We start from the raw sequence: 14,227 nt of genomic DNA, 5'->3' as shown, positions 1-14,227 counted from the left end.
AGGGCTAAGTACCCACGTGGCCTTCAATTAACAGAAGTTCCAATACATGTTCTTACACATTCAAACACCAAAGTCAAATATGCTCTATACCCAGAAGGACTTTGTAAAAGCTATGTCAGTTAAATATTAAGGCTTTATGCAAATGTAAGATGAAGATTACTGGAAGTTTGATTCCTAGTTAAATATGGCATTACTAGTCTGTAAGTGATCTTGGGAAAAATCATTTAATGTGTGCTGAGGTTTCTACAATTGCTTCATAATAATCCTCTCAGAAATTAAAGTCAACAAATAACTTAATTATCATTATAAAATACACTATAAAAACAGATCTAGTAGTTAAACTACTTGTTTAAAGGTAATTTAGTTTACCTCAAAGAATTATTCTCTGCCTTTTGTCTTCCAAGTTCACTTTCTGTATCCATTGCCTTCCTTGCCAGTGATTTCATTTCTTTTTCCACAGTGGTTATGGTTTCCTTCATCAAAGTCATGTTTGACATTTGCTCCATACGTTCATCATCAAGCTATACAAGTAGAATGACAAGGTTACTGCCATCACTAACAAAATCTTCCTAAAGAGACATCCTCTCTTTGTACAAACTGTGGCATATGACAAGATTTACACTAGGAGATGATCAGATGAGACCTGAATATTGTGGGAGGCTGTATGGACAAGGTATTGTGGAGCAGGAACAAGAATAAGCCACTGCACGGCCTGTGCATAATGCCTATCACAGTATATGTATCTATATGTTCAATCTGGTTCATTTTGAATGTAGCATATGTATCTTGTTTGCAAAAAGATTTATTTGTTGTTCAACATTAATAAGATACACATATAAAGTGGAATTATGAAAAAAAATGTTTTCCTCTCCTGAGTAATGCTTTTTCTTTCTCTTTATAACAACATTGACAAATTTATAAATATATTCAATTAAACCTGGTAACAGAAAAGCAACTTCCCCTAATTGTTTATATAGTCATAATATATCAAATATATATTCATAGCATCTCAAATCCTTGACTAGTAAAAAAGTGATGCTTCACATTTAAATTGTTTAAATATATTATTCTCATTAATTTTCATTCCATAATAATTTTCTCTACCTTAGCTACTCTTTAGGTAGAATAAGCCAGTTTCTCTGTATCTGGCAATGTTATCTTTAATGAAATAGGGAGATGAGAAAGTTGCTAACATCCCTGAGAATGCATCCCTAATGGGTTGTTTTTTTTTTTTTTAAAGAACATACTTTGCAACCTAACACAAAAAACTTACATATTTTTTTGGAAGAAAATAAACAATGAGAAGGTGATAATTTATACCATACATACCACCTTAAATATTTTAGGACTACAAACACTGTCTTAGAAAAATGAAAGAACCTCTCTGAACATAGAAAAAAAGAGAAAGGGGGAAGCCACTGACAGTTTATAGCCAAAAGCACAACAGTGATGTTTCTTTACGTTATGAACTGTACACTCCAGCTCCTCTATCCTTTGTTCCAAGTGAGCCTTCTCATTAAATGCTGTCTCTTGGGCAATCTGTTAAAAAAAAAAAAAAAAATGTTTTCAATGTTGCTGCACTATGTTTCACAAATGGTCACACAGATAAAATTCGTCCAAACCTTTAGCCTTTCCCTCAGGCTATCTCGTTCTGTGGTCATTCTTCGTAAATCAGTGAAGGCCACATCTCTTTCAGTCTCCACCCTTCGGAGGATGGCATGTGCTGTTGTTGATTTAGGAGACTTACAGTTTTTCATCATTTCTCGTCGAAGTCGGGCAATTTCTTCCTGTGCCTATTATTTAAATGCAAGACTTCTATTTAACAAAGCTTTGGAATAGACATAAATATAGCTATCTTATATCCAGCCAGTTAAAATACAAACCATATATAAAAATGCATACAACAGGATAATGTTTTTTAATGAGTTTATACAAATAAACTCAAATGATGTCCAAAAATGCAAGTGAATGTATAATTAGAAGTTTGGTTTATAATATTTTTGCCAAAAATTTTTTAAAATTAATTTAGAGGCAGTCAATGCAAGACAGAATGTTTTACTAAGAAATAGATATGTATTACTACATCCATACTACATCCATTTTGTGATATAAATTTGAATTCAGCAAATTCAAGTAGAATACAGTTGTTTTTGTTTTTGTTTTTGTTTTGAGGGGAAGGGGCAGAGAGAGAGGGAGCCTGTCAAGAAGACTCTACACCCAGAGAAGAGCCTGACTCTGGACTTGATCTCATGACTGTGAGATCATGACCTAAGCCAAAATCAAGAGTCAGATGCTTAACCGAGTGAGCCACCCAGGCACTCCCAGGTAGAATACAATTTTAATAAATATTAGTGTTCCTGTCTTTCTCTACAAAAATATATAAGCCATTTCCATGTTCTGGCTACTTTTACCCTGAAAGAAAGGCCCATCAATCCTTACCAACAACCCGACATACTCTCACACACTTGTTCAACCATCCTCAGGTCCCAAACCTATTCCACACCTAAAGATAATTTCATCTCCTACTTTGCTGCTCAAATCCCTAATCTTCCTTCCTCTTGATTTTGATTGCTACCTATTCAGCTGGTCTCCAAGTCTCAGAGGAAGATGTATTACCTCCCAATTTCCACAGCTAAGACTTCACCAGAATCCTGGACCTCATCTCCTGAAATGTCTTCTAAGATACTCCTGACTCAATTACAGTTAACCCATGAACAACATGGGTTTGAATTGATACAAAGGTCCACTTATACACAGATTTTTTTCAATAAATACAGTAGAATACTATAAATGTATTTTCTCCTCCTTATGATTTTCTTAATAACATTGTGTGTATATATATACACAATATATGTACATAAATGTATGTGTATATATATGTACACACAATATGTACATACATATATATATATATATATATATATATGTACATATATAAGAGATGTGTTAGTTGATTTTGTGTTATTGGTAAAGCTTCTGGTCAACAGTAGATTATTAGTAATTAAGTTTTGGGGAAGTCAAAACTTAGATCTCCAACTGTGCAGGAGGGTTGACATCCCTAGCCCTGCCTTGTTCAAGACACAACTATATAATTATTTCCTCTCACTTTGAATAGCACCCTCTCCACTAGCTCTTTCTCCCCTGCCTTCAGCCATGGCACAAGGCTCCCATATCACGAAAAACTGTCACTAAATCTTGCTGCCCACTTACCATCCTGTTATCTCTTTTGCATTGGCATATAATTTTTTTTTAAGCACCATGGTCTGTACCCATTGCCTGTTCTTCAGCACCTACTCTCCCATTCCAGTGTAACCTGGCTCCTATACCTACCATTTTGCAGAATTTCATCTAATGACCTCACCAAATGGCCTTTCCTCAGCTCCTGTTTTTGATATTTGGCAACATTTGACATTGTCTTTAACACACTCTTTGAGATTCTTTCCTCTCTTGGGCTTAATATTGTTCTACCTTAGTTTTCTGTCTTTATCTCTTTCAAAGCTCCTCTACCAATTAAATAAAATGTCCCAACATAACATCTTGACTTCTTTTTTCCTCTATAGCTTTCTCATTCAGAAACCTCATCCACTCTGAAGGCCCAAAACTTACCTCTAAGCAGATGAATTACCCATCTACATACTCAGCTCTTACCTCTCTCCCCACTCCAGTCCCACGTTTCTGCCTGAATGCAATTACTTTCTGAATGTACAACCATTATCTTACTCCATCTGTCTGAAACCAACACATTTTTTCCCTCAAGTCACCAATGGCTTTACTATTTCTTTTTCTACTACCACAGTTCTTCAGTCATTCAAAAAAGAATTTCAGTCTTGGGGCGCCTGGGTGGCTCAGTCAGTTAAGTGTCCAACCTTGGCTCAGGTCATGATCTCAGAGTTTGTGAGTTTGAGCTCCGCATCAGGCTCTGTGCTGATAGCTCAGGGGCTAGAGCCTGCTTCAGATTCTGTGTGTGTGTGTCTCTCTCTACCCCTTTCCTGCTTGTGCTCTGTCTCTCTCTCTCAAAAGTAAAAATAATACATGTTAAAAAAAAATTTTAGAAAACAAAAAAGAATTTCAGTCAGTTCCATTCATCCCCTCTTTTTGCTAAAACCAAATCTTCTCAAGGTTTCCTTTATAGCGTCTTTTACACCTGTCTCTATCCTTATTTCAACAGATAGCACCCTAACTTACTTTGTGTTTCTTTGTTTAGGTTTATTTATTTTGAGAGAGACAGAGAGCATGAGCGGGGAGGGGCAGAGAGAGAGGGAGACAGAGAATCCCAAGCAGGCTCCGCACTATCAGCACAGAGCCCAACACAGGGCTTGAACTCATGAACTGTGAGATCATAACCTGAGCTGAAACCAAGAGATGGCCGCTCAACCAACTAAGCTACCCAGGCACCTCCCACCCCCGCCACCACCACTGGCCAGTTTAGTTCTTAATGCCTCATGAACAGACTGCTCTCACAGCCTTCTAAAAAGTCCACAGTTTCTCCTTCCTCCAATTCTCTTGAAAGAAAAATTGTTATATAAAAAGATAACAGGTTATGAAAAAAAATAATATAAAATTTTTAACAGGTTAAAATTGTAAAAATGTGGCTTTGGTCATTTCTTCTCTAAAAATAACCAGATTGCCAGTGCTTATAAAGCAAAGTATAAACCCCGTGTAAGACCCATTGAAGAGCTTCTACCATGTACTCAAGAAGTTGGCAAACTACATAAAGCTCACAGGCCAAACCTAACCCGCCTCCTGTTTTTGTAGGTCTGTGGGCTGAGAATGTTTTTTATGTTCTTTAATGATTAAAAAAAAAGCAAAAGAAGATATGTATAATAAGTGAAAATAATGATATTCAAATTTCTGCGTCCAAAAGTAAAAGTTATACTGTATATAGTTATATGCAAAAGTTATATTGTAACACAGCCAAAAATTTGTAGATTGTCCAAAGCTACTTTCATACTACAACACAGTTCAATAGCGGTGATAAATTGCATGGCCTGCAGAGCCCAAGATATTTATTTTCTGGGCCTTTACAGAAAAGGTTTGCAGACCCCTGCTCTAGTCCAATTTACCTCTCAAGCCTTAGCTCCCTCTTACTCCAATGGCACAAATTAGTCTTAAATTGATCCATTTATCTACTCATTTTTCTGCCTTTGTTCTTTGCCTCACACAATTCCTTTAGTCTGGAATATTCCTTCTTACCCCTTTAAAGATAACAGGAACTCCATTCTTCCTTCAGGACTCAAATTCCACATCATCTAGCAAAGATTTCCTTGATCACAACAACTAAGAAATACCCACTTCTTTTATTTCTTACAATATCTTCTGGACTACTTATGCTAAAGTAACAAAAAGTAAATATAAGACAATATACTTTATCTCCCCCAATAAATTGCAAACATAGAAAACAGTGTTCGTATTTTATCATTTTTTTCTCTCTTAGAGTGGCAAGCAGTAATTCTTACTAAAATGTATTTTTATTTAAAATTTATTTACTTAAATTTAAATTTAAAATTTGTTTTATTAAAATAAAATTTTATTTATTTATTTTAATATTTTATTTATTTTATTCTTAAAATTATGTTGGTGATTTATGGGGTTTAATATTTGTTGAGTAAATAAGCTATATGATTAATAAGGACTATATGTATATAACTTTAAGCTACAAATAGAGATAAACTACAAACTGATCTTACTCTCCTAAATTAAGCAAATTATATGTCAGCTCCTAAAGTGACTGACAGTACATCTAGTGATGTTAGCGTTTTCTAACCCTAAAATCAAAATCTTTTTACCTTGAACTCACCATCCCCTGTCATTTAACACATTTCTCATACCCCATGCCCAAAATCAGACTATTTCTATGCATATATATGATCTTTTTTGGATATGGGGATAATGTGTGTGCGTGTGTGTGTATGTACACATACACTTATTGTATTGGAAATATATTACGTTTCATTAAGAATATCTTAAGAATGAAGGTAATTCCCAAATGTTAGTTGATCAATTTGGCAGATTTAAGCATTCTTATAGAACTTAAAGAATTACATATATTTAGAACTGAATATTTTTACTTAGGTATTTTCTTTATAAATAAGTTTACCTGTTCATAAAGAAGAAAGGTCTTGTCTCTCTCAGATGTAAGAACCTTGACATTACCCTGAATTTCTGCCAAATGGCGCTCATATTTTTCCAGCATGCATTTAAGTTCTTCACGGTCTCTTGTTGTCTTCAAAAGCTCTACATCACAGTTTGTACCCTGCAATTATTATACAAGAAATTTGAAATTCTTCTTGACATGTGCTTTTAAGGAAATGGTGCCACTAATAGCAGTACATGATCTCTACTCAAGCAAAAATGACTATATAATGAAAGGAAATGATGAAAAAAAAAAGTTTAAAAAAATCACTTCTCTTTTAAACAGCTTCATCCCAAATTGGTCCATATTTATCTGATTACTTCCCAACCCCTACTAACACTGGGGATAAAGACCAATTTCACTGGTCCACTGTGCTATCAAAGAGACTGCTGTCTCTCCCAACTTTTTGATACACCAATTCATACCAAATCAAAATAAATTATTTCCATATTAGGTAAATCAAAGAATAAAAATCAGTGTTCAAACAATGAACTCCAAAATACTTACAAATTACCAAAACCTACCCGAGAAGATGGAGACGGGCGTCTTGGACTTTTAGATCTACTTCTGATCATCTTTCTCAAATTTTGAGCTTCACTCTTGTAATAATCTCTGTCTGCTTCTAAAGTCTTGACAAAGGAATCAAGTCTAGAAGGAGATTTATTTTGTGCTTTTTCAGTCTCTAAAATTATCTTGCAAAGAAGGAAAAAATTAGGTCATTATTTCAAGCAAAACTATAGCATTATTTTCTAAATGCAAGTTGAATAAACAGGATCCTTAAAAATAATAAAGTTGGTATTTTAAAGATAATTCATCAATATTCTTTAAAAAGCAGTTAGATACCTTCTTTTTCCAGCATTTCTGAATTTACTATATTTTTGTCTAACCGAAAGTACCCCTAAATTTAGTCAATAATTTTAAGAAAAATGGTAAAGAAATTTTGGAAAAGCCAGAAATATCCACAGATCTAATTACAAGTCCTAGAAATTGAATTAATTTGCTGAGAAAACTTGTATGCTAACATTAAAGCATCTGTTCACACCATCTATGTTCAATAATTTTTCAATAAATGAATAAATTAAATGAATGCTATATATGGTATACTTGTAGGCACTTTCAAGTACATTCCCATTCACTTTAATGTGTTTAGAAGCTTTTGTTTGTTTTTCATAATCTTTATTGTACTAATACTTTATTGGGAGAAAATTACAGATATACTTTCAGAGAGAGTGTTTTAAATATTTCAAATGATGACAAACTATCTAAACAGAACAGTTTCACTTTGCATTGTTAGGTAAAGAAAACATATTACTCAGAATTAAATTTTAATATTTGACTTAATATTTATTACTAACGGGAATAAGCTAATGTGTAAACAAATGCACCTTATATTTTGAGAATCAAATTACTCACAGTCATCATTTTAAATCATGTAAAGCTAAGGACACTAATAGAACCAACCAAAAGTTCTCTCCACCTCTAGGAAAGAAAGGTGCAATGATGAAATGGAGCGAGAACACTGATACTTTCACAGATGGGAAATGCCCCTGTGCATCAAGCAGAGTACTAATTTTAGAAAACAGCTATTTTTTATTGTTCACAAAATACATGAGAGCTAAAACACATGTACCATTTGTTTGTAGTCTTACTAATAGAATACAAATGATTCCTCAACACACATTTATGAAAAATGCACTTACAGATCTAAGCCTTTTTATTGTATCTTCCAATACTATTATATTATTTTGCTGGCAGATGAGTTCAATCTGAAAAGACAGAAAAAATTGTTATTTAAATTTAAAATATTTGAACAGATTTAGCTAAAAAGAGAACATCAAAAAGGGAAGCCACTTGTAATAACAGGCGTTGTAAGAATGTGGAGCAAAAGAAACCCTCTTGCACTGTTGCTGGGAATGCAAACTGGTGTAGCCACTGTGGCAAACAGATGGAAGTTCCCCAAAAAATTAAAAACAGAACTACCTTACAATCCAATAATCGCACTACTGGGTATTTACCCAAAAAATACAAAAACACTAATTTGAAGGGATACATGTACCCATTTCTTGCAGCATTACCTGCAATAGCCAAGTGATGAAAGCAACCAAATTGTCCATCAATAGATGAATGGATAAAGAAGATGTAGTGTACACACACACACACACACACACACACACACACACTAGAATATTATTCAGCCATAAAAAATGAAGTCTTCCCATTTGCAACCACATGGATGGAGCTAGAGAGTATAATGCTAAGTGAAGTAAGTCAGAGAAAGATAAATACCACATGATCTCGCTCGTATGTGGAATTTAAGATACAAAACAAATGAACAAAGGGAAAAAAAAGAAAGGGAGACAAACCAAGAAACAGACTCTTAACCACAGAAAACAAACTGATGGTTAGCAGAGGGGAAGTGAGTGGGGATGGGTGAAAAAGAGGATGGGGATTAAAGAGTACACTTACCATGACCAAAAAAAATTTTCTTTAATTTTTTAAAAAGGAAGCCACTTAAAAATAAAAACATGTAATGAATATTTTACAAAATAAAAGATAATCTACCCCTTTCTGTTCACCTACCTTTAGATGGTAAAAGAACATAGCATGAAATATAGCAGTTCTTTTATATTACCAGTTTGGTATGAAATATTAATTGGTTATATTTTACCAAATATATACCAAACTCTCTATAAACCAAATATATACCAAACTCTCTATAAACCACAACAAAATATTAATACTACTTATAATTCTGAAGATGAAAATAGGGAAGAGATAAAAGAATTAGTAGGATAAAAGTTTTCTGATATCACTAAAGTCATAAGTGATTGCTTTCTCTTCTGAACTCTTCTAATAGGTTAGTTCAATCAAACCTATAAAACACTTTTGGTATCAGTTTTAGGACATTGAACATACCCAGTCTTACAGTATAGTCATCTATAGTCATATATTGAGTATATGACTAGATTGTAGGTTTCTGGAGGACAGTGACTATGTTTTTATTCAAAGATCCATTTGCTATAATCTATATGCTATAAATTAGCTTATTAGTTTAACAAATTTATTTCTCAATTCATAAACCTCCCCCTCATTATTCTAAACTGTTTCCTGTTTTATTTTAAATTTGACTTTTCTGTAATTATTGCTCCTCATTTGTTCTTTAGGCCCAAGTTCTTTTCTAAGATTTCTCTGGCAATCATATTTTTGTAATTTATGAAATATTAAGGGTTGTTATGGTATGAAACAAAATTCATGTACAGTTTGGATAAGTTTATATAGTTTTGGATAGACAATTTTCAATGCTTTAATTTATACTATTATGTAGACACCAAAAAGAAATGGATCTATATTACATATAAAGGTGTCCATATTAAATTAACTATAAAAACTCATAGAGCAAAAATTTTGTTTGCTGTAAAAAGAAAATTTATATACACATAACCTAGATACAGATGGAGCAAACCAGTAATATTTAAACTGAAGATTATGTCTAATCATAGCAAGGTGTGATTCCGATAAATGTTATTTTCTTCATTATACTCTTCTATATGGACTGAAATTTCTATAAGCAGCATATATTACTTTTATAGACATAAAAAACATAATGCTGATTCCACTCTGAAAAATTAATTTAGGGGTACCCAGCTGACTCAGTCGATAGAACATGTGACTCTTGATCTTGGGGTTTTAAGTTCGAGCCCACATTGGGTGTAGACATTACTTAAAAATAAAAACAAAATTATAACTGGCCCAAGAGAAAAGATGCTGACCCAGTGTTTTCATTTATTTGACAATTGATTAATGAGGACCTACTATGTGCCTGACAATGTGTTATATGCTGGGGACAGTAAGGAATAAAATAGACAAAAACCTCTGCCCTCATGGAACTTACATTCTAGTTGAAAAGAGAAAAACAAAATATGTAAAAATAAATATGTAAATAGATAGTTACTGTGTTATTCAAACAATACATGAGCATTCACATCTGTTCCAGGCACTTCAGACAAAAACGTTAAAAAAAATAGACAAAGATCCCTGTCTTTGGGCCAACCTTACATTCTAGCTGAGTAGACAATAAAACATAAACCTAACAAATAAATTATGTAGTAATGTAGGGGGAAAAAAGAGCAGAGTTAAGGATACTGGGAGTTTTATGAAGGAATAGTTTGGAATTTTAATAGGGTTAGCAAATAAGTCCTCATTGAAAAGTGACCTGTGAGCAAAGAGAAAGGGGGTCAACCATATAAAAATCTAGAAGAACATTTCAGGCAGAAGATACAACTATAGCAAATGTCCTAAAGCAAAAGAATGTCTGCCAAATTCCAAGGAATAGTAAGGAGGCTAGTGTGGCTGGAGTAGAGTGTAGATAGGGGAAAGTAGCTGGACAATGCTGTGGAGAAAAATAAAGCATGGGAGGAAGAGGAGAACTAAGCATGCAGGGAAGGGACAAAGAACTTAATAGCCTTTACACTTCATCTTCCACATGGTCAATCGTGAAATATTTTTGATTGATTGAATCAAACATAAATGTAACAATAATGACAAGAGCTACCAAAGTTCCAGTCCAATAATAACCCTTAGGTTAATTAAAATATAAATTGTGTGAAGGAACTAGTAGTGGTAAAATTGCAATTCTGCTTATTTCAAAAAATTATGTTCAATTAGCTAGGAAACACTGTATTATTAAGATATAAATGATTAAAAAAAACCTCAAGATGAGAAGATAAAAGGAGACATGTAATTGGGGTGGTTTTAAAATATGTCTACAAATTTTGATATTCTGTCCTTCAAAACATGGAGCTTAATTTCTTCCCCCCCCTAATTATACTTAGTAACTCATTTCTAATGAACAGGATGTGATGGTATGTAACCTTTGAGATTAGTTCATAATAGGCATTGCAGATTCCTCCTTTCTGTCTCTCTTGGATGACTGGCTCAGAGAGAAGTCAGCTGACATAAATACATCACACAACCTTAGGGAGAGGTGCACCTGTCAAGGAAGTGAGGTTCCCCCCAAAAGCCAACAGTCATCTGAGTAAGTTTTCTTAAAAACAAATCCTCTGAGGTGCCTGGGTGGCTCAGTCAGTGAAGCGTCCAACTCTTGATTACAGGTCAAGTCATGCATCTCATAGAGCCTGGAGTCAGGCTCTGCACTGACAGCACAGAGCCTGCTTGGGATTCTCTCTCTCCTCTCTTTCTCTGCTCCTCCCCCCACACATGCTCTCTCTCAAAAAATAAACATTTAAAAAAAAAAAAAGCAAATCCTCCACTACCAGTCAAGTCATGATTACAGCCTGGCCATCATCTGGATTACAATTTTCTGAGAAACCATGAAATAGAACTACCCACCTATGCTATAATTGGATCTATGATATACACATGTTTCTCATCTGAGGACATTAAGGTTGAAGGGTAATTTTTTACATGATAAATAATAAAAGAGTAAATACTCAAAACATTTTAATGTAATAAATGATGGAAGAAGTTATTCTGTTGACCTTTAAAAATATGACTAAAAGTAAACTCTTCCAAGTAAATAAATTTAATACTATATATCTCCATTCTAGATAAACAGATTTAACCTGACTCTACCTCACTAGAGCATAACTGCAAATAGTGCAGGAACATAAACATTCTTTCTCAGCTCAAATTAGAAATTCTCTTGCTTCAATCCTCATCCCATAAATCAGACAAGGATTCTCTCCCCAGTAACTGAATACTGAGACTGCACACCCCTGATTTAAGGATGATGGCAACATGCATTGGTGTTCACATCCCCAACACTGGTTGTGCATCTTTCTTATCCGCATTCTACCTGTAACATTCACTTATTCAGGTTGATGATTTCATTTCAACACATTTAAACAACCCAAAGGACCTATTTCTACTTTTCTCTCTCTGTATTTACTATCCAACGTCTTTCCTGCACCAGCAATGCTATCTCTACTCTAGCTTTCCAATTCTTAGATATACCAAATGTTCCACATCAATATGTGAATATCTATTTCCTAGAAACACTCTTTTCTGAACCAGGCAGAATTTCCATCTGTAGGTTTAATATTTTCAGTTTTAGGTAAATCCTAGCTCTTATTTTAGATGTTTCCCACTCATTAAAATTTCCGTTTTGATAGCAGAGGATCACCCTGACAGAGTACTCACTCTCTAACACAGACACTAACAATCCTTTAAAATTGATGACTTCTGGCACAAAAACAGACACACAGACCAATGGAATAGAATAGAAACCCCAGAACTAGACCCACAAACGTATGGCCAACTCATCTTTGACAAAGCAGGAAAGAACATTCAATGGAAAAAAGACAGCCTCTTTAACAAATGGTGCTGGGAGAACTGGACAGCAACATGCAGAAGGTTGAAACTAGACCACTTTCTCACACCATTCACAAAAATAAACTCAAAATGGATAAAGGACCTGAATGTGAGACAGGAAACCATCAAAACCTTAGAGGAGAAAACAGGAAAAGACCTCTCTGACCTCAGCCGTAGCAATCTCTTACTCGACACATCCCCAAAGGCAAGGGAATTAAAAGCAAAAGTGAATTACTGGGACCTTATGAAGATAAAAAGCTTCTGCACAGCAAAGGAAACAACCAACAAAACTAAAAGGCAACCAACGGAATGGGAAAAGATATTTGCAAATGACATATCGGACAAAGGGCTAGTATCCAAAATCTATAAAGAGCTCACCAAACTCCACACCCGAAAAACAAATAACCCAGTGAAGAAATGGGCAGAAAACATGAATAGACACTTCTCTAAAGAAGACATCCGGATGGCCAACAGGCACATGAAAAGATGTTCAGCATCGCTCCTTATCAGGGAAATACAAATCAAAACCACACTCAGGTATCACCTCACGCCAGTCAGAGTGGCCAAAATGAACAAATCAGGAGACTCTAGATGCTGGAGAGGATGTGGAGAAACGGGAACCCTCTTGCACTGTTGGTGGGAATGCAAATTGGTGCAGCCGCTCTGGAAAGCAGTGTGGAGTTTCCTCAGAAAATTAAAAATAGACCTACCCTATGACCCAGCAATAGCACTGCTAGGAATTTATCCAAGGGATACAGGAGTACTGATGCATAGGGGCACTTGTACCCCAATGTTCATAGCAGCACTCTCAACAATAGCCAAATTATGGAAAGAGCCTAAATGTCCATCAACTGATGAATGGATAAAGAAATTGTGGTTTATATACACAATGGAATACTACGTGGCAATGAGAAAAAATGAAATATGGCCTTTGGTAGCAACGCGGATGGAACTGGAGAGTGTGATGCTAAGTGAAATAAGCCATACAGAGAAAGACAGATACCATATGGTTTCACTCTTATGTGGATCCTGAGAAACTTAACAGGAACCCATGGGGGAGGGGGAGGAAAAAAGAAAAAAAAAAAAAAAAAGAAAGAGGTTAGAGTGGGAGAGAGCCAAAGCATAAGAGACTGTTAAAAACTGAGAACAAACTGAGGGTTGATGGGGGGTGGGAGGGAAGGGAGGGTGGGTGATGGGTATTGAGGAGGGCACCTTTTGGGATGAGCACTGGGTGTTGTATGGAAACCAATTTGACAATAAATTTCATATAATAAAAAAATAAAAAAAATTTAAAAAAATAAAGAATATTATAGAAATATTAAAAAAAATAAAATAAAATAAATAAAATAAAATTGATGACTTCTAAACCAGGCACTCTCTTAAAGGGAATGTGGCCAACTAGGCCTCCCAGAATGGGAAGCGATGCAGTTAATTTTTAATTTGAAGAAGAAAACAAGGAAGAAAATAAAACATTAATCTAGTGTTCTTTAATTTGGTAATTTTTATTATTAAGACTGAACTTAACTTATCATAAACTGTGATTGAAGGATAACTGTTCTTTTTTTTTTTTTTTTTAATTTTTTTTTTTTCAACATTTATTTATTTTTGGGACAGAGAGAGACAGAGCATGAACGGGGGAGGGGCAGAGAGAGAGGGAGACACAGAATCGGAAACAGGCTCCAGGCTCTGAGCCATGAGCCCAGAGCCCGATGCGGGGCTCAAACTCACAGACTGCGAGATCGTGACCTAGCTGAAGTCGGATGC

The 14,227-nt window shown here is 34.7% G+C and overlaps 1 protein-coding gene across 10 annotated transcripts in view; it reads right to left on the bottom strand.

Annotated features, from left to right (window-relative positions):
• The window catches only part of TSGA10 (testis specific 10), a 166,595-nt gene that overhangs the window by 130,917 nt on the left and 21,451 nt on the right, over positions 1–14,227 (bottom strand). For 8 of the 10 annotated variants that reach the window (XM_045445754.1, XM_045445749.1, XM_045445753.1 and 5 more), the window contains exons 4-9: positions 7,834–7,899; positions 6,658–6,825; positions 6,098–6,253; positions 1,623–1,793; positions 1,462–1,539; positions 370–521 (exon numbers count right to left, since the gene is read on the bottom strand). In XM_045445754.1, the coding sequence (XP_045301710.1) occupies positions 370–521; positions 1,462–1,539; positions 1,623–1,793; positions 6,098–6,253; positions 6,658–6,708 (608 nt within the window). In that variant the 5' untranslated portion in view covers positions 6,709–6,825; positions 7,834–7,899. Of the gene's footprint in view, positions 1–369; positions 522–1,461; positions 1,540–1,622; positions 1,794–6,097; positions 6,254–6,657; positions 6,826–7,833; positions 7,900–12,292; positions 12,337–14,227 lie in introns of those variants that run through there. The other 2 variants (XM_045445756.1, XM_045445755.1) reach the window with 2 other exon arrangements.

Source organism: Leopardus geoffroyi, chromosome A3, assembly GCF_018350155.1.
Source record: "Leopardus geoffroyi isolate Oge1 chromosome A3, O.geoffroyi_Oge1_pat1.0, whole genome shotgun sequence".
NCBI classification, from domain to species: Eukaryota; Metazoa; Chordata; class Mammalia; order Carnivora; family Felidae; genus Leopardus; species Leopardus geoffroyi.
This window is presented reverse-complemented; position numbering and strand designations above follow the sequence as displayed.